This window comes from Pleurodeles waltl, chromosome 5, assembly GCF_031143425.1.
Source record: "Pleurodeles waltl isolate 20211129_DDA chromosome 5, aPleWal1.hap1.20221129, whole genome shotgun sequence".
In the NCBI taxonomy this organism is placed as follows: domain Eukaryota; kingdom Metazoa; phylum Chordata; class Amphibia; order Caudata; family Salamandridae; genus Pleurodeles; species Pleurodeles waltl.
In genome coordinates, this window is record NC_090444.1 from 909,742,121 (window position 1) to 909,768,100 (window position 25,980).

The window sequence follows — 25,980 nt, forward strand, 5'->3', positions numbered from 1 at the left end:
ACTTGTGGTTCCCCCTCCACAGCAGAATGTTGACCACCTCCATATTCCCCCTCCTCACTTCACTCCAGTAGGGGGAAGTCTTCAATTTTACCACCACAAGGTGGATAGACATAACCTCGGACCTATGGGTCCTATCCATTATCCAACATGGTTATTGTCTAGAACTGACATCAATACCTCCAAACATTCCACCTTGCAAACCCAATTGTCAACAGACCATCTCACTCTTTTAAACGAAGAGGTTCAATTTCTACTGTCAAAACAAGCTATAGAAATAAATCCTATACAATACCAAGGCACAGGAGTGTATTCACTCTACTTCCTCATTCCCAAAAAGGACGGCACTCTCAGACCTATTTTAGATCTCAGAACCCTAAATCAATATATTCTCTCAGAACATTTTCAGATGGTCACACTACAGGATGTGGTTCTGTTACTACAAAAAGGCAACTTTATGACCACTATAGATCTGAAAGACACCTACTTTAATATTCCAATTCATCTTGCAACCCCAAAATCTAAGGTTTGTAGTAGCAAGACAACATTGTCAGTTCAAAGTACTACATTTCGGGGTCACAACTTCTCCCAGAGTATTCACCAAGTGTCTAGCAGTAGTTGCAGCACATCTAAGAAGACAACAAATACAGGTATTCTCTTACTTGGATGATTGGCTGATCAAAGCCAATACTTTAAGTCAATGTCAGTCTCACACTCAAGTCACAATAAACCTTCTTCACAAATTAGGGTTTACAATAAACTTCATAAAATCACACTTACAGACTCTACAGATTCAACCATATCTGGAGCTATACTCAACACACAATTGGGCCTTGCTTACTACAGTCCAGCACATGTTCACAATTTTTAACAAATAATCTCTTCAATACAGGTCAATCAAATGTACACAGTCAAAATATTGATGTGACTCCTAGGTATGATGGCATCCTGCATTGCCATCGTCCCTTATGCCAGGCTTCACATGCGTTCCCTACAACAATGTCACTCTCGCCAATGGTCACAAGCTCTGGGTCATCTTCAGGATCTAGTGTTGGTAGATCGTCCAGCCTACATCTCTAATCTATGGTGGAATTCCACCAACTTACTCAAAGGACGGCCTTTTCAAGACCAAGTTCCCCATGGAGAGCTCATCTCAACATTCTCACAGTACAGGGATCATAGGACCCTAATCACCAGACCTTGCACATCAATGTTTTGGAACTTCAGGCAGTCCTTCTAGCCCTAAAGGCTTTAATGCCTCACTTAATGCATACATCTGTCTTGATCCACACGACAACATAACAGCAATGTAATATTTACAGAAACGGAGCGGGGCACGCTCTCTCCTGTTGTCTCAGCCACCACAAACAATCTGGAGATGAGGTCATCATCACCACATTCATCTTCTGGCAGAATATCTCCCAGGCACAGACAATGACTTTGCAGACCTGGTAAGCAGGACGCATCAACAAGTCCATGAATGGGAACCCAACCGAGTAGTCCTTCAATAATACTTTCAAAAGTGGGGAACACCTCGGATAGATCTATTCGCCACAGCAGAAAACACAAAATGCAAAAACTTTGCATCCAGGTACCCACACCCCCAGTCCAAAGGCAATGCCCTATGGATCAACTGGTCAGGGATATTTGCTTACGCTTTTCCACCTCTTCCATTCATTCCATTCCAGGTGCAGAAACTCAAACAAACTTCTCTCAAAATGATCCAAGTAGCACCCACATGGGCTTGCAAGCCATGGTTTACAACTCGGCTGGACCTCTTCCTAGTACCTCACGAGAAACTCTCCAACAGACCGGATCTTCTCAAATAAAATCTCCAACAAATACGGCACTTAGATCCCAAATCACTCAACCTTGCAATGTGGCTCCTGAAGTCATAGAGTTTGGCTACCTTCAGATACCTGCAGAATGTATGGATATTTTAAAACAGGCAAGTAGGCTAACAACTAGAGCCTGCTAGGCAGCAAAATGGAAACATTTTGTCTGTTACTCTCAATCTAAAAACATTGATCCATTAACACCATCAGTGCAAGACATTCTATGTTATTTGCTGCACCTTAAAATCAAATCTTGCTTACACATCAATTCGGCTACATCTAGCTGCAATTGCAGCATATTTACAAAACAGACAACATAAATAAGTATTTATAATACCAGTAATTAAAACTTTTATAGAAGGCCTTAAAAGAGGAATTCCACCCAGGCTACCTCCAGTGCCTTCCTGAAATCTTAATATTGTACACATTAGCCTCATGGGCCCTTCATTTGAACCTCTTCACTCATGTCCTATACAATTCCTTTCTTACAAAGTGGTTTTCTTAGTTGCTATTGCATCCCTAAGACGTGTTAGTGAGCTACACGCCTTAACATTAGAGGAGCCTTTCTTTCAGACACATAAGAATAAACTAGTCCAGCGTACAAACCCTAGATTTCTACCAAAATTTGTCTCACAATTCCATATTAATCAAACTATTGAGTTACCGGTTTTCTTTCCACAACCGGACTCTGTGGCAGAAAGAGCACTCCACACATAAGATGTTAAAAGAGCTCTCATGTATTATATTGACAGCACTAAACAGTTCAGAAAAGCTAACCAGCTTTTTGTGGCTTTTTCAATACCTCATACAGGAAATCCTGTTACAAAAAATAGCATAGCTAGATGGATTGTAAAGTGTATACAAATATGTTATGCTAAAGTAAAAAGACAATTAACATTTACTCCTAAAGCACATTCCACAAGGAAAAAAGGTGCCACAATGACATTCTTGGGGAATACCCCCTTAGCTGACATTTGCAAAGCAGCTACTTGGTCTACGCCACACACATTTACAAAACATTACTCCATAGATGTTCACGCTCGTCAGCATGCCAATGTAGGACAAGCTGTCCGAAGAACATTTTTTCAAACAACTTCAACTCCCACAGGCTAGCCACAGTATTTGTTTGGGAGCACTGCTTTACAGTCTGTGCACAGCATGTGTATCTACAGCCACACATACCATTGAACGGAAAATGTTACTAACCAGTAGACATCTGTTCTGGCATGTAGTGCTGTAGATTCACATGCGTGCTCCCTCCTTCCCAGAAGCCTGTGGGCGTTTCAGTTAGTTTCTATTTGTGTATAGTTGTATATATTTCCTTATACTAGCATGGACATACTCTTTTCTATACTTCTCTATACTCTATCTCTCACCCGCCTGCAGCAAAACAATCTAACAAGCGTAGCAGCACCGAGAAGGAGGAGCCACTCGATCCCGTGACTCAAAAACCCTTCTTGAAGAAAAACAAGTTGCAGAACTCCGAGCCCAACACTAGATGGCAGGATAATGCACAGCATGTGAATCCACAATACTACATGCCACAAACAGATGTCTACTGGTAAGTAACATTTTTCTTTCTGGAGTACCCCCAGTTGGTGGTTGAACCATTGTAGGTGGAGTAACCTGTGCAGGTGTTATCTGCTGAGTAACCAATCTAGTCACCTATGCATTTGTGATCATATTAACTAGAACATGTATTAGTGATATTGTCTGGGCTATACTCATTTGTGCAGGAGCATTAACAATTGTTCTCAGTGATACAGGCTGTGTAACGATTGGTTGAGCTATCACTGGCTGTGGTAAAATCAATTGAGTCAACACGGGTTGTCATTTTAAAGGCATTATTTTAAATGCATCTGGCAAGTAATCTGAGAAATATCAGGCTAGTGATCTGAAAAATATCAGGATCTATGGGAGCTGTGGGAGCTATGGGAGCTGTAGCAGTTGCTATATTACTCATTGACGGATTTCCATCAGCTGTTGTTGGTTCCACACATGATGGAGGACGTTTTGATAACGTATCTATCATTATATCATCTTCAGAATCTGATTCTGAGTCAATCTGTAATTCAACCTTTATTTCCTTTTCACCTTTATATTTTTTTCTTAATGGCTTTTCAGAAAGTTTAGTTTTAGTGGTTTCTTCTCTTGTATCTAAAGGGTATAATCTAATAACTTCAGCTATTTCTGTCCTCCATACCAGTGTCCTACTATTCCAAATTGTAGCCACATAATTCCACACTGCTCTTTTAGTCCTTTTTGCAAACCTTTCTTTATGTTGTTTTAACGCCATTCAAATTTTGGGAGTTTAAAAGTCAGTTGCTGAATATCCATTGTTCTCTTCGCAGGGAACCCGAATAGATGACGCAGAGGCGTCTGGGGCTCTTTGCATTGCACAGCCCTGGCCTGGCATGGCCAGAACGATCTATGGAGATCATCAGAGATTTGTGGATGCCTACTTCAAAACATACCCAGGTAGGTCCAGTGTTGCAAAGTAGGGGCAATCAATATCTTTGTTTGGTGGGCCCTAAATTCTCAAAAGCCAAAGCCCAATGGCCAAAGCCCATCTAGGTACACTTTTAGGAAATCCAGCTGCACGATGTGATGATCTTGACTTCGACTTGATAATTTTACTTTTCTGTATGTTTTTCTGCGCATAATCAAACACTACATTGTGAAATCTATTGATGCCTCATTAAAATATATATTATTGTTTTGTCTGAGAGATCAAGTGTTTATTTATGAGAGTTTACATTTAAGTGTACCTATAAACTTGTCCCTAGCGCTTCACTGCACGTTTTTCTGTGGCCCAAGCGATACAAAAATAAAATGTCAAAAGTGAGCACTTAATTTGCATTTTAATTTTCATTTTCACCATGGTACACCGAGACTTGTAGTAACATAAGACAGTCTCGCATCCAAGGCAGAAAAAACAGACATTCGTGACTTATTCTTCTTTTTTAGGTCTGGCATTAGCCATGTTTGCTTTTCAGAAAATCTCCTAAATATCTATGCGCATACATACAAACATACAGGGGGCGTTCAGCCAGCCCACTTCATCCACGAAGCTGTTGTACTGCCAATCACATTCTGCTTCTGCCCAGCAAAGCATAGGGCATGGGGTGAGCCCACTTGCTCCGACGGCTGTCTTCACGCTGAATGTTTGCATTTTACCTGTGCGCACCAGTGGCGTGGCAAAACGTGAGGTGCATGGCCACTTTGGTGCGGAAGCTTGTGGGCCACCTCATGGTCTTTTTTACTGCAATCACGTATTGTAATGTAGTACCGCCTTTAGTACACACAGTATAGCTTCGGAACTGAATGCCATAAACTAGTGTTATTAATGATTATCCTAAGGCTATGGCTGGTGAACACCAACCATTTTCTTTTTTTTTTAAGTTAAGTCATTTTATTTTTAAGCTTTTCTCTGAACAGTTAATATCGTTACCTCACAAAAATGCAAATAAAGTTATTAAATTACATTTTTATCTCAGCAGGAGCTGAAACATGTCTTTAGAGTGCACTTATATAAACCTGTCTGTGCTTAGTGTTTTCTCCTTTTACTGCTACCATTCCTAGTTCAAGTTTAACAGGATCGGAGGATAGAGCATTCTAGCTGAAATATAGCTTTTGCATTTCTGTTTGTTTTTGCTTGACTTGTTAGTGTTAATGTTGAATTTTCAATTTTATACTCAGTGCAACTAATATGGCACAGTGAAATGTATTAAAAACTGGATCTGATGACTTAGTGGACTAGTGCATGGACCCCAGGAATCTGGGTTTGTCATCGAGGTGACAAATTAGAATCCCTGTGGGTCCCCTTAATCTTTCATCATTGTGAGGTCAGTAATATGAGTACTATGGAGTTGTAGAAGAATACAAACCTGCAGTTCAGTGTAATGTAGCTGCACCATTGCCTTTTTATGGTTTGTGGAGTACCGCTAGCAAAGTCAATGGGTCTAGATTTAGGGGCATATTTAAGAAAAGTGGTGTTGCACATAGTGCAGCGCCACTTTTTTGTGCCCTTTACCGCCCCCCCCACCGCCATCATGTGTGCGCCGTATTTAAATTACGGTGCACCATAGTGCAGGGTAGGGGGAAATAGCTTCTTTTTTTATGACGTTATTGATGTACTCTGCAGGAGTAGCGCCAAACTTTTGGTGCTACTTCAGCAGAGTACATAGGGGCCCATTATAAAAACAATGGTGTGCAGCCTTTTAATGCCTGCTCTGAACAGGCCTTAATAAAAGTGGCAATAAAAATGACACAAGGAAATCTGCTAGATTTCCTTGTGAAATTTTTTCGGCCCCCCTAACAGGGGAACGCCCCCTTTGCATACATTATGCCTGGATTGCCACTTTGTAAATATGGTGCAGGGATTTTAGCCATCTAACAAAACATTAGCGTCAAAATAATGATGCTAATGTGTCGGTAGTTGGCGCTAGGGGCTCTTAAATATGGCCCTTAGTGTGCTAACGCAGCAAACACAGACTTGCACAACAGCTATTTACATGCATTAGCCTATTAATGCCAGCACTTTTCCGGAGGTACTTCACAAACCATAAAAAGATAATGGCAGAGCTACACCACACACAGTGTGTCAGTGTTTCAATATAACATGCACATGTAAAGCAAATGTTCACCCTTGAGGCTTCTTGGTGCTTAATAACATATACTTATTGCTATCCAGCTCATTTTATTGACCTTAAAAGATGAAATGCTGAGTAGGCCCACCACAACTGACTTTGACAAAAATCTATACAAACTGTGTACATTACTCTGAATGTGGTGTAATAATAAATCAGTCAATGTATTATAGGGCCAATGTTGGTGTTCCAATAGATTGTTTTATTTAGACATCATATTTCATTAAACACTCCAATCTAGTGCAGATGGCTCACTGTGCCAAAGTGCTCTGTGAGTTAAATTTATATATACCTATACACAACGCAGACAAAAAAGCATTGAGGGTGTGCAGAGGAGAAATGGAACAGATTCAATACAAGGTATTGGAATCAAAGTTTCAAAACGGGTTCTTGAGGTTGTGGTTGATGCAACCTCATGGTTATCACCCATGAACACTAACTCACATACTTTGTATTAAACCTGTTCTTTACTCATCTATGGCACCCTTAATGTTTATTTTGTCTATATTGTGTATATGTATATACATTTCATCCACTGAGCCCTTAACTACACTGCACTATCTGCTCTAGATTGCGTTCCTTAATATATTATGATGTCTAAATAATACAGTTTATTGGAACACCAACATAGTCCGGTGATACATTGATTGATTTACTATTACACTCAATTGGGAATAATGAACAGAGAGCGTATAGATCTCTGTACAATATAAAGAAACCCAGTAAAATCATTGTTCAAGCTTAATATATTGACCCACGTTCCATAGACTGGGTCTAAGGAAATTCCTCTTTTGTATGATCACCCCCAAGTTATGGATTGACGCTGCAGGTTTTTAGACTTGAAAGAACACTGAGTCTAGCCAGTGAGGCCTCTGTGCCAGTGGTGTGACTCTTAGAAAAGGCATATGTCTAATTGGCTCATCACAAGTGGCACAAGTTAACATACTCATAACTCCCTGTCAGAACCCCTTTCAGAGAGTCACGGTGAACGCAGAGGCTACTGGGCCTAATTGTGTTGGTTCAGGCATTTTACTCTTGATGTCCTGGGGCCCGGCCAACTATGAGTCCTGAGTAACTGGGCCAAGTACCCCTTCTGCACTTGACTCTCAATGGTCGATGTGGACGAGCAGTCAAAGCTTTCCCCACAAAATACATCCTCAGTCTTTTCCTCAGGTAACGGCCCAAACGTCTTGGCAATGTAGGTACTGGCAGCGCCTCCTGATGTGCAGGGTTGCCAAGGTACTTGGTAAATTGGGTGCAGACTCCTCTGGTGTAAATGCCTCCACCAAAGTCTTGCTCTCTTTTAGCAGCAGCTTTATCAGTGGCCCCTTCTGGCATATGGGGTCACTTCAGCTGGACGATACAGGCTTAGCAAGACCCAAACCGCGTTTAACACACTGCTTAGTCCACTGCGTCCCTCTGCTGGTATACTGGGGTCACAAAACCAACAATGCACAATGGCAACAACCCCATCTGTGCACAGCCATTCCCTCACAACTCACTCAGGAAGTCCTCTCGGCAATGCTTCTCACTGGTTCTCACTCCCTCCAACACTCTCTTTTCCCTCAGATGGCATAGTGGTCTAGGCAAGCAGGCAGGCGCTGGAGCTCCAGGCTCCATGGCAAGTGGTCTTTGTTTTTCCTGTGCGATATTCCCTCACCCAGCAGGGAGGCTGGTCACAGGCTGAAGTCTTGCAGAGCTTCCATTTCTCACACATCCTGTCTGGCTGCTCGGCAGATGACCAATTTGGGGGTCTTCCCTTCTTGTAGGCTTTTTCCAAACACCAAATGTGATTTAGGGTCTGAATCATTAAAGTTTTATTGTGGCGTTTTGCTTCTTTTGAATTCTGCTTTTCTTCTTTTCCTTTGTCTGTCACAACAGGCAATATTCCAAAGCTGATTTGTCCACAACACAATTCATGGAAAGGATTAGAGTTCACACATGGATGTCGGCCACAGTGATAACTGCATCAGAAGTTCAATCCCAGCCCTACTCTTTATGATTCCGTTATCAGCTCAATCTCCTTTCCTGAGATGTGTGTGGGTCCCTTCCTTTTAATCTATTACTGAATCAAAGAGCAGCCTTTTGAAGGGTAAAAAGGAGGGTCCCTTCCTCCAGTGTGTCCCACTCAACTCACAGGAATGCATCAATACGCAAATCTGTCTGGGGGAATCCTGTCCTCTTCATGTCTTCACCAGGCAGGCACAGGCTTATCAAAATGGAACCTAGGTTCCTCCATATAATGTATTAAGGAAGGCACACTTACTTGGTGTAAATACACAGAAAATTCACTGTCCAGCATTTTTACCTCTATGCATTGTACCATTACAAGTACACATACATTCAGTACACACATTCAGTGTGTGTGTCACTGGTCAGCACTGAATCATTTCTATACTAAACCAGGATGTGCTACTTGCAAAACACACACACAGCCAGTCCACACACTCACCCTGTGTAAGCTGCACAACACTTCACCCTTCATGTATTGTACTTCATGCGCCCAGAACATGCTTCCATTGTGCACACACTGCACAGCACTACACCTCTCCTGTAATGTATCCTGAGCAGCATACATACACCCAGTAAATGCATCATCCAACAACCTACAGCTTAAAGTCAATACTCCTGTCCTGCACAGTACTTGACATCTACCTGATGTAGGCCAAGTGTGAGTTAGGAACAAAGCAGTGGATTATTTTTTTTAAAGCGAGGGGGCCTGTAGACCTCACTGCTATTGTCATGCTCTCACCTGGTTCGAACCACAGGGATGAGACTGGAGCTGATGCTGGACCTCCACTCCCTCTCAGGAAAACGTAGACCCAGGGAATGATATGCCTAGATCCACCAGCTCCCAGAAGGGGAAGGGACAAAATTAGAAAACGAACACTTGCGGTACAGGATCTGGTCAGTGATGGTGCAACTCTGCTTAACAGGATCATTTATGGGACCAGCACCTCTGGTTTCGTGAAGACGCAATATACTGGGAATAGCAAGAAGAGGCAATTACCATCAGTGCATCAACAAGCCTATACACAACTTACAATGCAATGCTTCATTAATCAACACTTACAAATTACTTCATGATTGCAGCATAAGAGCAGAATAACCAGGTACTCAGATGAGAATCTTCTAAGACTCTTGAGGGAAAAACTTGAAATAATGTTTAGAGTCTATGGCACTCCCGGAGTAAAACTCAGCATATAGATAAGAGTTGTTGGTTATACTCAGTACATGGATTGGAGTCGTGGACAATGCCATGGATTACTAGAAACTAAGTTGCTCTAGGTACATAAGCTGGAATTTACACAAACTCTCAAGGTAACTGGAGACCAGGTTACTCTCGGGAATAGGTTACACTCAGTACTTAGGTTATACTCAGAACAAGGTTATACTTGGCACAAGGTTGGAGCTAATGACACCCTCAAGGTTGTACTTAGTACACAGGTTACACACTCGGAACAAGGTTATACTCGAAACAAGGGTACACTTGGAACAAGGTTATACTTGGAACAAAGATTGGAGTCGGATACACTCCCAACGTATTTTAGAGACAAGGTGACACTTTTTGCTTAGGTTGGAGTCGAGAGCACAGGGTATGTTAGAGAACAAGGATACACTCGGTACAGGGGTTGAAGTTTCAAGGTTCATTCAAAATTTAGTCTCTAGTCAATGAGCAACACAGCTCAAGCAGCAAGGTTTGGAGAGAGGTTCCGGAGCCAGGACAAACAAGGAGCAGTGGAGGAAAACTATGAAGAAGGAGCTGAAGCAAGATTTAAAATCTTGGTGAGGTTGACAGACAGGCCTACAACTACTATTAAGGATTAGTGTGCATTAACCTGAAGGAAAAGTACTTAGCCTTGTCCAGAACTTTAACTGGAGTTCAAAGACGGCAGGCTGGTCGGTGTAAGAAGCACGAGAAGAGGTGAAATCGTAGCTCATGAAGGGAGACGCTGGAAGTGCTGCAGAAGTCAGGATCTCAAAGTCATCAGGAAGAATTAAAAGACTAAGGCGCTAGGAGTTTTCAGGACACTCAGGAGATGAGTGCAGGGGCGAGGCTTGCACAGGGCTAGAGTGCTGAAGGTCCGGGCGACTATGGAGACTGTGCAGGGATGAAGCTTGAGCTGGAATAGAATGCAGAAAGAACCGGGTGAGTCAATAGGTAAGTGCAGGGAAGGTGCTATGCAGGATGTGTACGGGTACGAGATTAAGCCCCAATGCTAGTTCCAAGGGTTATTCATACAGGAAGCCAAGAGTGTTCCAGAAAGGCACATGTCCCATGTAGAAACGTGGAATCTTCCAGTGAACCAGGGGAAAATCATATGTTACATAAAATGGATATGAGGCCAAGCAGGCAGCAGGTGCAAATGGTTATTGACAACAATAACAAGTACAACGAAACCCAAGTGCATGATTGTAAAATCCAGTGGTTCACAGTGGAAAAATGAATATCCTGAATAAGCATGTGACATCTGCAGGTGCTAACTATCCTAAACTTCCATAGCAACAGAATAGAAGGGCCAATGGTTCAGGCTTTCTGGGAGGTGGGGAGCCATGGAGTATTCGAGATGGAAAGGGGAAGGAATGACATGAGGCCAGTGAGTGATACCCACCGAACATAAGGCATAAGATAGAGTTGTGACACCAGTGATACAGTATAAAAAGATCCTATTCACTACTACTGATCACTACATGGTATGCTGTCACCACCATACTTGTGCTTGTTAACGCTTGGTGAAAGTGGAAGCCCTCTGCTACAATGAGGGTAGAATTTATTGGGTGACCTTCCCGGTCCAACAAGGCCACAGTTCGTAAGGTGGGACTGTGTCATGGCAAACAGGCATGATTCTCGCTAGCCTATGACAAAAAAATCAGCATTAGGGATCCAGACAACAATAGAGGTGGGCACTCAGGGAAATGGTAAACGTCTGTAACCATGCCAAGGACTTTTCTGCCCAAACAATTCCTAGACTATGGTACTAGAGGTATCCGAGAACTATATTTTAAAGTGTCCCTCATGGGCTGCAGCACTTATTGTGCCACTACAAGTGTGACAAAGCATAACATGACTCCCAGCCCCCCATTGCCAGCTTGTAAACAGCTAACTCAACTTTGCAATTTAAATCAATGGCAAAGCCAATAATTTCCTTTTTAATATTTATAAATTACACCTAGGACCCGCCTACTGAGCCCTAAACACATGGTGCATTATATTAGAAAGATGGGCAAGTGTTTTATGAGCTTTACATGTCTGGACAGTAAAAGCCCTGCATTGTCATTTTACTGTGGAAAAGCTAGTAGCCCCACAGGCAAGTGTGGAGTTACACGTTGACAACTCAGCTGTGCTAACTTCCAAATGGAACTAATTAATATGGTACTTCAAGGTATCAAATGGATTGTTGCATTAAACCCAACTTGTTGCACAAGTTGAATTTAATGTAACTTTTCCAAAAAGGGCAACTTTAAACAGTTGTCTCTTTGTTGCCACAGTTTTCCAGTAGCCATTTATGGCTGCACACAAGTTGCTGTCCTTGAGACAGCCTTCTGTCCCCTAAAGAGAGGTGTGAATCACTCTCATTAAGAGGAATAAAGGATCTGCTGAGAGTAGAGGTGTGATCTGCTCCTGGCAGGATTGCAAGCTTGGTGTTACCTCAAAAGACGATCTTCGAAGGGGAAAACGCTTTTTAACAGGTAATGGTAGTTAAACATGGAAGGGGCTGCTCTTTTGTTTTAGCAGACTAGCTGGCATCTCAGGAACCAATGTCAAACTGATTTTTTTTCCATGGGCGTGAAGCCCCCAGGTAACCACACATCTGGGTTGTCTAGGGAGCTCCACACACCTAGAGAAGTGTCTGGCCATTTTAGGAATGGACTGAATAGTGCATTCTGGGCTAGCTAAATGTCACACTTCACAGGAAGTTGTCATCAGGCAGGAAGGGACCTGGTAGCTAATTGGCTAGTTAGTCGTCACATCCCCCTAGGCTCCAGTGCTCATTTTGTAAAATAGCAAGTGCTAGTGTCCAAAACTCTGCTGAGATGCTCATGGCCGGTGCTACTATATGTCAGCATGCCGAGTATCAAGTATAAAATAATCCTCAAGCCCCCCCAATAGACTACCAGACACTTGCTGCCTGTTTACCCCTCTTTTGCAGGTTCCTGCTTTCTCACTTTGTAACTTTTTTTATCTTTATCTTCCTCCTTCTTTCGCATTAGGGTGATGTTAGAAATTGGGTTACTAGTTGACTGGGGTATGAGCCCTGGTCAAGCAGCAAACACAAATCTAGTTAGTGTCAGAAAAACCTTAAATTAACCTGTGCTCACCCTCTGGTAGCTTGTGTAAAGTATTTGTGCAACATTTCAAACAGTAAAACAGTGAACATACACTACACAAAAAGATCTCACACCAGGTTAGAAGACTAGAGCAAAATGTAATAAATAAAACAAGACCAAAACGACAAAAATTCAATAAGTAGAACCGCAGTTATGAATTTTTGAAGAATAAACTGCAATATAGCACCTAAAAGCATAAAGAGTCAACCACGGCAATCGGGTCATATGGAACCAGGTAAAAATCAAAAGTTCAAGCCAACTGTGATGGAGAGCAGGTCAAATACAGTCCCAGATTAGTCCAGCTGAAGTTTTACCTTCTCAATGTTTGTGCCAAGTGTCCCGTTTGTGGGGAAGAAGTTTGCTGGGAGCAAGGAGAGCATTGCTGGGGATGGTCGGTGGGGCGTGAAGAACAGGACAGGCATCGTGGATGGACAGGTTGGAGCCTCAAAGTCATGAGTGCTGATACTTACTCTGCGAAGAGAAAACTTGTGGCAGCTCGCACTGGAATTCTGGGCGAGTGATAAAGTTCTGAAGCAAGCGGACTCCAAAAGCTGAGCTAAAATAAAACTTCTTCCAAGGGCCCAGGACCTTAGAGGTGCCTCTTGGTGGGGTCAGGAGCTCATTGAGGATGGATCCAGGAGCTGCGGGGAGCCTGTTATTTTCCTGAGGCTCAGATCTGGAGGCCAGTACACTAGCCCTTTGAGTCACTCTGGAGGTCTGGGTTCAAGATGGATTTCCGATCCAGTTTTTCTTCCCCAGGCAAGAGAGCAGCAGGTCAGTAATAGCAATGCAGCAGCTCCTTCCGACTAGCATTTCAGGGTGACAGACCTTTCAGCAGCACGGTAGTCCTTCTTCCAAGCAGAGTATACACAGGTCCAGAAGTGTACTGAGTGGTGGTGTCTGAGAACCAGTACTTATACCCATTTGTGCCTTTGAGATCGGGAGACTTCAAAGACATGCCTTTAAAGTGCCCCAAGTCCCTGCCCTGGCTCAGGACTCACTACAGGGGGTTATGCAGCCCTTTGTGTGTGAACAGGACACAACCTATTCAAGTATAAGTGAGGCTGGGTCTAATACCTCCCTCTCATCCTGCCAGGATGGCCCATCAACTCACACCTAAGCTCCTATTGTGGGTGGCTGTCTAGGGCCAATGCTCAAAGCCCATCTGTCACCCACCCCAGACATGTGATCAGAGACAGGCAGTAGGTACCAAATCCAGCCAGTAAATCATGATCTACTAGTAGCTCCTAGACACCTTCAGAGTAGCTCACAGCTTGAGTTCATTTTTAAATAAACACAGTGTCACATTTTTCCTTTTAAAGATAAAGGAAGGCTGTATTAATTTCACATTATTATCACAAGCCTGCAGATAGCAGGGCCTAATAATGAACAGTGCTGAAGTCTGAATTACCACCTATGGTGAGCCACAGAGGTGAAGAATTGAAGCACTAAAGTATTTAACTCTTAAATAAAAGTCATTGTCAAATTAATATCAGAGAAAATTAAAATTAAAAGTTACCTTAATGATTAAGTTACCTTTTCATTGTCATGTTCTCAAACTTTTTTTCAAAGTGTTGCATTTACAAATAGCAGCCCTCTTGCTCCAAGTGGCCAGTAGAATACTGTGCCATAGTTATAAGTGAAAAATACAGTGATTTTTTTTTTTTAAATGGGAGAAATTTGAAGTGCAAAAAAGTTCCATAATATTATCATTTTTGCACTTTAAATTTCTCACATTTAAAAAATGGTTGTATGTTTGTGTTATACATTCAGTGGTATTCTTCATAGCACAGTGGTTTTTATTGGAATATAAATGGATATACAATGCACATAAAAAACAGTTGCATTGATATTTCAGCAGTAGGAAGAAAAGACCACCTCAATCATCAGAACTATTAAGTACAGAAACTGAAATCAGTATGAACATGATATAGAGGGTACCAGATACCCAGAGCCAACATGTGAGCTGCACCTTATAATGTTTTTTATTGTGTACAAGTAGAGACCAATTCATATGGTGAAATATTTAGACTGAAAAAGGGTATCAAAGAAACCTACGTATTTCTGGAATGGGCACTAGATATGGAGTTTAGGAGCCATGTTTATTTGTACATCTCTGAATTTGTGGGTACCCATACTAGCATGTGATTCGGAGGGCATTGTTCAAAATGTCTTTTTTAGACACCGGTGTTACATTGGAAGGCACAAACGCAACAAAATCCAACTGGTAATACAGAATGTTCTACTGTTCTATGTTCCAACATGTCTTCAGATAAGAAAGGTAGCTCACTTGTGTGGGTATGAATAGTGTGCATGACAGGAAACAACCCCAAACACAACATGGACACATCACATTTTTCCACTGAAAACTGACCCATTTTCGCAATATCAGTTGCTATGGATTTTGGGCCACAGCTCAGCCGGCACCTAGAGACACATAGCAAACCTGCACATTTTTTAAAAACTTGACCACTAGGGGATTCAATGGTGTGGTGATTTGCATCGCTCACACCTGGTGTTCTTATCCAGAACCTTTAGCAAACCTCAAACTTTGATGAACAACATGTCATATTCCTCATTCTTCTGTGTGGAAAACTTCTGGAATCTGCAGGACAACACACATTTCCTACCACCCAGCATTCCCCCAAATCTCCCATTAAAAATGTTACCTCACTTGTGTGGGTAAGACAAAAGCCTGTGACAGGAAAGGGCCTAAAACACAAAATGGACACATCACATTTACCCACTGAAAACTGGCCTTTTTTCAGTGTTGATCGCTGTGGATTTTGAGCCCTAGCTCAGCAAGCACCTATGGAAACCTACCAAACCTGCAAAATGTTAATGTAGGTATCTGGGATAATCATGGTGGGGTGACTTGTATGGCTCTCACCAGGCAGTATTACCCAGAAGCCCTTGCAAACCTGAATCTTTGGCTACAAACACACAGTCAACTACATATCTGTGCAAGAAAGATATGGAATAAGTAGTGATCCACATATTTCGGTCAACCCAGAGATCCAAAACGGATCCCAATAACAGAGGTACCCCTCTTGTGTGGTGTGCCAAGAGATTGTTACACAAAAGGCTCTAAAGCGCTACATGGAAAAACCAGAGACAAGGGTAGGTGAGGTACTTGTGGCCGTGCTGGGCTGCTACCTAGAGAAACCTGCCAACTACAGACATTTATGAATATTAGACACCCAGAGGATGCCACAGCGGTTTGCCTTGTGTGAATCCCAAGAGATTATCTTACCCTCAATGCCCTGCAAATCTCAAACCAGCTAAAATCACACATTATCCCCACATTTCTGTGATTTAAACTTAGGGAATCAGGAGGAACCACAATTTCTGACCACTCAGCATCCTTCCGATTGTCCCGATAAGAACGCTGCCCCACTGGAATGCTGGGTAGTAGTAATTTTGTGGATCCCTATATGTATATTTCAGAGGTTTACATCACAGAAATGCAAGGAAAATACATGATTTTAGGCAGAGTTTGAGATATACAGAGCATTGCAGGTAAGAAAACCTCATGAGATCCTTGCAAGGTATACCACCATGGACTCCACACAATGTCTGTTTTTCCGTAATGTCTGTTTTTCCGTAATGTCTGGTTCTGGTAGTTTTCTCCAGGTGGGGGCCTACCCAAGCCCAAAAAGTGTAGCAATTCATCATGGCAAGTGGGATGATATTGGAATTTAGCCCCTCTCTCCTGGGCCATAGGTAAAAAAAACACCCAAAAGATTCAAATGTCTTCTTGCTTGCCACTGGGACGGGATGTTTTAGTTTGCAGAGGAGCAGAAAGATTGTTAAGACTTTAGGGGTGAGAGTAGGGTTCGATCAGGATGGCCCAATCCACCACATTATTTTTTTTTTAAAAAGTTCTGTCATCTAGTGGGCTATCCTCTTCCGATTGTGGGCAAACTCCATCTCTGCCCTCCAGGTAGGCCAGAAGACTCTTTCATCTTGTTTGGTGCAGAAGTATAATCTAATGTGTCTATTTTTTTGACCCATTTGCAAAATCCCTGCTGTTTAGTGTAATTCTAACCCCGAGGCAGATTTGTGGCAACCTCCCCAGGTGAACAAGCCTCCTATCTGCCCTCCTGGGGGCGGAAAGACACTGTTGCCCTTACTGGGGAAGGGGTATGGCTTGATGCCAGAGTAAACCGCACATTCCTTTAGTTTGCATTGGAGCCACTTTGAAATCCCTGTTGTCTATCGAACCCGGAGTGGGAGGGGAGCACGGGGCCGTGCCCAGGGGGACCACCCCTCAACATAATAATGCATAAATGCATCCCTTAGTAATTAGTGGGCTTTCTGCCTCACAGGATAATTGCAGATTTGGGGTTAAATGCCCCCATCTGCCCCCTTAGGTGGCAGAAAGACTCTTGCTCCTTCATGAGGGAGGGCATGGCCATGCCAATGTTGGACAGACCACCCATATGTTTTTGTTCAAATATTTATCCCTGGTGTCTAGTGAGCTTTCTGCTCCCCTGGGAGGGCAAATTGGTGGTAACTTACCCTGTCTGTCCTCCATGGGGGCAGAAAAACTGTTGAGACCTATTTTTTGGTGAGTGCATGGCTATGTCCATAGTGGGCATCACGTACTCCTATATTTTTTCCTTGATATTTATGTGGTGCCTAGTGGGCTTTCTGCAGCCCTCCACTAGGGAGGCAGATTGGGGCAAACCCCCAGTCTGCCGCTGGTGGGGCAGATTGGGGCAAGCCACATTCTGTAGTGGAGCAATGGCCATGCCCATGTTGGGCAGCCCCTACCTATATTATTTTTTATAACTAAATCTCCCTAGTGTCTAGTGAGCTTTCTGTCCCCTTAGGGTAATCACCCCCATCTGCCCCTCGGGAGGACAGAAAGACTGAAAATATTGGGTGAGTCGGGGAAGCACAAGCCCTTGCCTAAGAGGCCACTCCCCCATATCTGTAGTGTGGTGCCTAGTGAGTGGATCCCTGCTTCATCGCTTTCCTGTGGTGATTCCCAAACAAGGGTCCCCTGGACAGAGATACTGTTAGAAAGGGGAGATTTTTCCCTTTAAAACAATTGATGCAGTGAAATTAAAACAAGCCCATCAGCTTGTTTTACTTTCTTTTACTTTGCAGTCATGATGTCACTGCCAAAAAAGAAACAAAAACTTTGGGCAAAGCACCAGAGGGTCCTTTATACACCTCCCCAGTGTTCGCCAATGAGGGTAAGATGCACTAGGAATGGAGTGTGGGCATTTGGTGCTTTCCGGCGCCCACACTAAAGGGGTTTAATGGTCATTCTTTGAGCCAAATGCCAGACTGTATTAACAATGTCTAAATATTCCTCGGATTGCTTGCGGTAGGCAAAAAAGGTATGGTTTGTTGTTTCCCTATCTTCCCAATTTTTCACTTTCTGTAACTTGTTCCTCCATAGTGCTGCCATTATAATATATTATATGTGAATTATGTTTTCTGTGATATATGTTTAAATAGAGTCAAAGTTGTAAAATCAGATGCAATTATGTTGCAAATTTGTTCAGAATGGGGTCTATCATAAGCCAGGTAGAGTATCTTTTACTTTCTATTAGACCCTTCCTAACTCTTTTTAGTTTCAAGTATTATCAAGGAGAAAGTGTTCACCACTAGTGATAATGCATTTAGTACTTGGTTTCTTGACATAGGTTTCTTGGCCATTGTCATTCATCAGCAGAGACTGGCAGGTAGGTTTGTGGCCACTTGAAATGTTGCTTATAGTTTCTCGGGTAAAGTACCACTCCGAAGGATTCTGTTATTGTTAAACTCTTCCAGTAGCTATTTGGCTGACTAGACATGGGATTTACAAGAACGCTGTGAAGTAATAATTCACGTGAGAAACTGTAAGCAACATTCAATGCACCCCCAATCACACTAGTTACTTTTTGCTGATTAAAGCCAATGGCTTAGAAACACACGTCCAGAGATATAAGCACTAGTTGCATAAACACGTTCCCTCCTCCCCTTATTAATGAAACGCAGCCCAGGGGATGAGGTCCCCGGGGCATATTAAGGCTCACTGGAGGGGGTGGGGGAGGCTCCTCCCCTAATAATAATGTATTTGCACTTATGGGGTGGAGACCCCAGGGCTTCTTAAGATCCAGGGAGGGGGACCACATGCTCCCTTCCCCTATGATTATGGTCTGGCCCAGGGCCATGGGGTGCCCGGAGCTTATTAGGGCTGTGGGAGTTGGGCTGCGATGCCCCTTTCCCTTTTCTAAGGAGTGTACCCCAAAGGATGGGGTCTGTGGGCCACTATTAACTCAGGATGGGGCCACACACCTTCTCCCCTTTAAAAAAAAGCCTCTGGGATAGGGTCCCTGGGGTCTGAGATGGCTTGGGGGATGTTGCGCTAATGGGTTGGAGGCATTGTGGACAACTCCACACTGAACACAGCCAAAGGCTGCACGCGGGGTTGGCCAGGCAATGCGGCTAACCCCATGCCACACACAGCCTTTGACTGTGCACTACATTGGGTTGGCTGGCTGGGTGGGGAGGGTAGCCACAGGGTCCAAGCTCCTGCCATGCAGGCCAAATGCCATGTGCGGCAGGAGATTGCCTTTATGCATGGTAATGAAATATTACTTTACATTAAATAAAAATATAAATTCACAGAAAAATTAGAAACTCACTGAAAAAATCGAAGGTTAAAGTAATAGAGTTACGTGAGAATTTTAGTGACCATGTAATGTTTTAAACTAAAATACACTGAAATTCACCAGTTATAGTTATCTCAAGTAATTATAACTCATGCCCTAAGATATCTATAACTTGATAATTTTAACTCATGCCCTGGGGCAACTGAAATTCAGTACAAATTAAATTCCCATCTAACTATTATGTTACTTTAACCTTTGGTTTCTTCAGTGAGTATATATTCACTGAAGAAACCAAATGTTACAGGGACATTATAGTTAGGAAATAGAATTAAAAAAACATTGAAATTCATTTAAAAAACAAAGGTTACAGGGACGTTATACTTAAGCTCTGAATTTACTCACACAAAACCATAGAAATCCATCACTTTTAATTAGAGTTATTTCAAGTAACTATAACTCACGCCCTAAGGTAACTAGCTACAACGTCCCTGTAACCTTTGTTTTTTTAAGTGAATTTGTATGTTTTTTTTAAACGTAAAGGTATTTTAATTACTATATGTCAATCCAACCATCACTGCAGGGTTTTGCTGCAGGGCCTGCAGCAAACCCCCTATAACCACCCAACTTGTGCCATGCACAGCCAAAGGCTGTGTGCATCAGGGTTGGATGCAGGACCTGCGGCAAACCCCCTATAACCACCCAACCTTGCTCTGTGGGTGGCAGGGGATAGCCAAAGGTCCTGGCCTTGTCCACGATCCCCCCCCATCGATTATCCATTTGTGCCTCGGGAAGGTGGTGGTCCCCAGAGCACATGGCCATGTGGCCCCCACACACATTATGTTTAGTGCCCAGGAGAGGTGGTGGTGGTCCTCGGGGAAAAAGGGGTCCCTTATATTTATTTACAATTTTCCCCCAGGGAGGCGGTCGCCCCCAGAGTGCAGGGGACTGCGTGACCCCTTGCATACTTTATATGCAAAACCCTGGGGAGGTGGCATTCCCCGGGGCTTCAGTAAGCGCAAGGAGGGGGGCCCAATGTATCCCCCTCCTTAACATAATATGCGCCCCCTGACCTGGCTCACCCAGGAGCAAAAACAAAAGCAATCACAAGAGACTGCAGTAGCTTTTAAAAAAAAAAAAAATCACAGCAAAAATTTGAAATGTTTGCAGTTTTTGCTGATTTAAAAAAATATATGCTTTTTAGCCCGGGGTGGGGTGGAGGGGTCCCTGGGAGATCCCTGCACCAACACTAGGAGTGGTAGGGTAACAGTACCCTTCCCCCTTTCCTTTTTTTCATTTGTTTTTGAGACTCAGCTGAAACTAAAAATGGCTGCCAACACTTCCTGGTTGAACTGTTAGCAGCCAATCAGATCTCTGCACACGATCAGCATAATAACCCTAGATATACAAATTTGGAATTCCTTTAATTGCTCCCAAACTACTGAACGGATTTACACCAAATTAACAAAGACCAAAAGCTACCTTTCTGCACAATTTGGTGTCATTCCATCCAGCGGTTCGGGCTGCAGGCGTGTGTAAAGAGTATATGAGAACTAACATGGGAAATTGACTTTTTTGACACCCTCTTGTTCTCAGCCTCCACTTGACGGATCACCCCAAAACGTAGCATGTACAAGATTCTAGAGAGCAACTTTTTGGAAAATTTTGTGAAGATTCGTCAAGTGGTGCCAAAGATATAGGCAAGTCAAAAAACACTTTTTTAAAGGAAACTAGATCCTAACTATGTCTACCTACTGGCAGTAGGTAGATGACCTGCCAGTGGCTGGCAGTAAGTAATATATTATGATATAATGTAATATCATATTATATATTATATGATATAATACCATATAATATAATTAAACATTTAGACTTGATTATAATGTCAAAATAAAGTATATATTTATATTGTGATTTTGCCATACATCCTAAATTCACAGTACGTTTTCCTGCTTCTGCAAGGGACCACTGAAGCTGACCTCCTGTTTTTTCAAAAGTTGCAAGCTTCACTTCTCACTGAACCTGTACATTCTATTTTAAGAAAATTGCAAAGTTGAAAGTATATGGACTTCCAAATAGTACCTACTCACTGCTGCTTCTGGAAAGATCTGTGCTTCATAAACTCCTGTTCTAGAAGTTTGTTTAAATAAAGAAAAGTTAGATCCTGTTGGCCTAGCGCTTAGAAGTCCATTTCAAACCCTGACAGGAGTGGGAACACCAACTAGGTAGAGCCAGGAGTAGCATCTGCTACCCTTGGCTTGCCTGAGCCACCAAATTCATTGTACCTTGTCTCGTGAAGGCATGTCAGGGACAGACTTTCAACAGGGCTCACACAATCCACTTCTTGCTCTTCCTTCAGCCTCTCAAGCTAAGGGGGTGCGACAAGGGGTCAATGCTATGATGTCATCAGCTGTTTAATAAGTTGAGATGGTATGTGTATTTTGTAAAAAAAAAAGACATATAGAATGAATACGTGGCCTAAAGTTTTTCTTTGGAGTCTGCTGTTTGTGCTGCCAAATGTTGCTGTTGCCAAAAACTACATTTTGATTCCACCTCATAAACTGTATTCCATCACACTGTCCTTTATGTCCATTTATCTTTCTCATGCAGGTTGTTTATCTTCCTTGATTTTTCTCCCTTAGTCAGTATTTTTCTCTCTTTTTATCTCTTCTTTCTTTCTTGCTCTGGGTCAAAGTCTGGAGGTGAAAAATAAGTCCCACTCCCAAAAAAGAGTGCAGGTGCCCACCACCTGCATCCACCAGCACAAAATAAGCAGGCTGTGATGTGACTTTCTATGCCTCTGGCATTTTTGTGAAACAGTGTCCATGTTTGTGATTGGCAAATTCCGACCACAAAGGTCACAGCACCACCTTCATAGTCAAGCAGTACTTCTAAGCTTCAGACATGAACTAACAGGCATTAAAACAGAAATCGTACAGTAAAGCAAGTGGCAGAATGCTATCAAAATAAGCAGCATAGCAACAAAGTTTAACTTGTACTATATAATCGTGCGTGATTTTACATTGTTTACATCTTTACTCTTCTAAAAAAAAATCAAAATTTTTCCTCGTTGCAGGCTATTATTTCACTGGGGACGGTGCTCATCGATCTAGAGAAGGTTATTATCAGATAACTGGTCGTATGGACGACGTCCTAAATATCAGTGGCCATCGGCTGGGAACAGCAGAGATTGAAGATGCAATGGTAATGTTTTGCGTAATTGATATTCACGACTCCTCGTATTGTAAAACAAAATTTTGCAGGTTTAGGGGCATATTTATACTCCGTTTGCGCCGAATTAGCGTCGTTTTTTTCGACGCAAATTCGGCGCAAAACTAACGCCATATTTATACTTTGGCGTTAGACGTGTCTAGCGCCAAAGTATGAGGAATGAGCGTCATTTTTTTGCGTGAACGCCTTCCTTGTGTTAATGAGATGCAAGGTAGGCGTTCCCGTCTAAAAAAATGACTGCGACGCAAATGCGTCGTATTTATACTCCCGGGCAAAAATCACGCCCGGGAGTGGGCGGGGCAAAAAAACCCGCATTTGCGCCTCTTTTTAACGCCTGGGTCAGGGCAGGCGTTAAGGGACCTGTGAGCTCAAAATGAGCCCACAGCTGCCCTCCCATGCCCCCAGGGACCCCCCCTGCCACCCTTGCCCACCCAAAGGAGGACACCCAAGGATGGAGGGACCCATCCCAGGGACATTCAGGTAAGTTCAGGTAAGTATAATTTTTTTATTTTTTATATTTTTTTGGGGCATAGGGGGGCCTGATTTGTGCCCCCCTACATGCCACAATGCCCAATGACCATGCCCAGGGGACATAAGTCCCATGGGCATGGCCATTGGGCAAGGGGGCATGACTCCTGTCTTTACTAAGACAGGAGTCATGTAAATGGCGTCTGGGCGATGTTAAAAATGGCGCAAATCGGGTGGAGGCGATTTTTTTGCCTCAACCTGACTTGCCCCATTTTAAGACGCCCTAACGCCATTTTTCCCAACGCCGGCGCTGCCTGGTGTACGTGGTTTTTTTCCACGCACACCAGGCAGCGCCGGTCTGCTAGCGCCGGCTAACGGCATTCAATAAATACGGCGCCCGCATGGCGCTTCAGAATGGCGTTAGCCGGCGCTAAACTTTTTGACGCTAAACTGCGTTAGCGCAGTTTAGCGTCAAAAAGTATAAATACGGGCCTTAGTGTATACAATATGTGGGAATATACATGCCTTTTGAACTCATGTACCACTGTGTGATGTGGAAGTTATTAGCAACACCAAATCACTGTGAATTGGTGGCGCTGTGTTAAAAACGTTCCACAAATTAGTTTGCTGAGCTCCACCACCTTAGTTGGGGATGCTTTTTTAATTTTAAAAAGACACACCAATGTTTCTATGAAGTTTTATTAAAACATGCATAATGTTCAGATGTATATAGAAGGCATATTAGTGCACTAACCAAAATATCTAATTATGCAATTACAGAATAAAGGGCAGACCCTCAACTCCCAATTTGGCCTTGTCTGCACTCAACAAAACTTTTCAAAAACGCGTCTGTCTTAAAAAAATATTTAAGGCATGTGCTTGCAAACCCACATATAATACAATAAATGTAGTGTTTCAGGATAACAAGCATCTTCTCAATCTCCACTCAAATTCATGATCTGCAAATTCCTTCGCATATTTCCACTGTGGGTGTCACGAAAACCCTACTGCTTTTCAATAATCAGTACGGGATAAGTCCAGTCTTACTTTCCTTCCTAGGATTTTGGAGGTGATTTGGGAGAATGGGGAAAATTAACATTCCACAGGTTGCAAATTACTTAAATTACCAAATTTCTTACAAACACTGTAATGAAATATACACTTATTGGCCCTACTGCCCCCACACCTGCCCTCAACTTTTGGGAATTCCTCAGTGGAGAAAGAATAGAAGAGAAGTTCCAGTAAAAATGTAGTCTATGAGTGGGTATTTTAGGGAAAGTATGCAGCATATGCAGAGTAGAAGAGTAACCCAGTGAACACTTCTTTCTGCAATTATCATTTCTAATTGTATATTGCACTGTGAAACTTTAGGCCGCATTAACTGAATTTAAATTAAAATATAGTTTATAATTAACAAATAAAACGTGTACTTACGAAACGAATAACTTTGAAAGAGTCTGTTTCTTAAAATAGGATGTAATCCTACATCCTTGATAGAAGCGGAAGCAATAGCTTATATATGTGTTCCCACTTTCACCAGTCCACACCCAGCTCCAGTTTGAATAAATGTTGTATTCATATTTCAAACCAAATTCTGGATTTGGTGCCAACACTTTCTGGACAGTCTGTAGAGGGCTTCATGACTCCCTCGGTCACTCTTTTTGAAGGGACAGACGTACAAGCCAAACTCCCAATCTGTCTTTGCTGCAACATTGATGCAAAGTGGCATCATGCCACGTAAATATATAAGTAAATAATGTTTTCAGAACAGAAAACCTGCTGAGGTGGATTCTGATAAATAGAAGCACCTCACAAAATAGTAGAACCTACTTTTATGACTACAATTAATGTTATGGCAAAGAAAACACATATTAGTATAACATGACTAAGAATTGCTTGTTTTGTTTTTTTAAGCCGTTTTCTTTAACTGTAGATTTCGTTTTCGTTTCTTTTGGCTTGAAACACCAAACCACGTGATTCGATTGTCAATATATGATTTAATCTGTAAAAGAAATGCAGCAACTCTTGTTGCTTTGGATCTCAGGTGTGCTCTGTTTTCTAGCGTTAGAGATAGTTAGAAATGGTAGAAACAATTTAGTATATTTTAGCAAGTGTTTCATAATAGGCACACGCTTTAGCACACACAAACTAACACAGAATGGACAGAAATTAAAAAAAAGTTCTTTAAAAGGTTTTGCAGAATTTTTCCCCATTCCCAAAGACTGCTGAATGAGCTAAAGTGCCAAAGAGGTGACATTTATCAAATTCGCGATGGCTCAAAAAAATTCACATTGCCCAACAATGAAGTCTATTTTAAATAATTAATTTATGAATGTTATGACCACATTTTCAAAAAGATAAACCGCAATATGCCTGAGAAATATCTGCAGGATAACAGCGTGCCTGTAAACGTTACAAACTGAATGACCTAAATAAAAACATCAAAGTGATCATGATGAGACTCTGAGGTCCTTAGATTGCTCATTTTTAAGTTAAATACAAGGAGAGTGAAAAAGCGCATCTCACATACACAGACATGATCAGCTGCGTAGTTTAAACTGCTTATTTTTGTGAATAAAGCGCCCTTTCCTGAATAACAATGTGGGTTTATTTTAAGGCTTAAATCAATGTCCCTTTGGAGGGCACAGGTTCAACTGCTTTGCAGTCAACATTCCAGAGCCCTGGGGACCTCACGTAAAGAGGCATATAGGTAATTTCAATTCAACAATATTTAACACTTATTAATACGTATGCTGACCAAACCTGCATGGGAAAGGCGGAGAGACTCAGATCCTTCTCAGGTTCTGACCTGTACCCCACAAAAGACCTGAACTGCTGTGTGCTGCAACAGGGCATAGTGGG

At 42.4% G+C, this 25,980-nt stretch overlaps 1 protein-coding gene across 1 annotated transcript in view; it reads left to right on the plus strand.

Annotated features, from left to right (window-relative positions):
- Positions 1-25,980, plus strand: part of ACSS1 (acyl-CoA synthetase short chain family member 1) — a 637,137-nt gene that overhangs the window by 493,995 nt on the left and 117,162 nt on the right. Inside the window, exons 10-11 of the mRNA XM_069235038.1 lie at positions 4,184-4,310; positions 22,496-22,623. Of these exons, the coding sequence (XP_069091139.1) occupies positions 4,184-4,310; positions 22,496-22,623 (255 nt within the window). The remainder of the gene's footprint in view (positions 1-4,183; positions 4,311-22,495; positions 22,624-25,980) is intronic.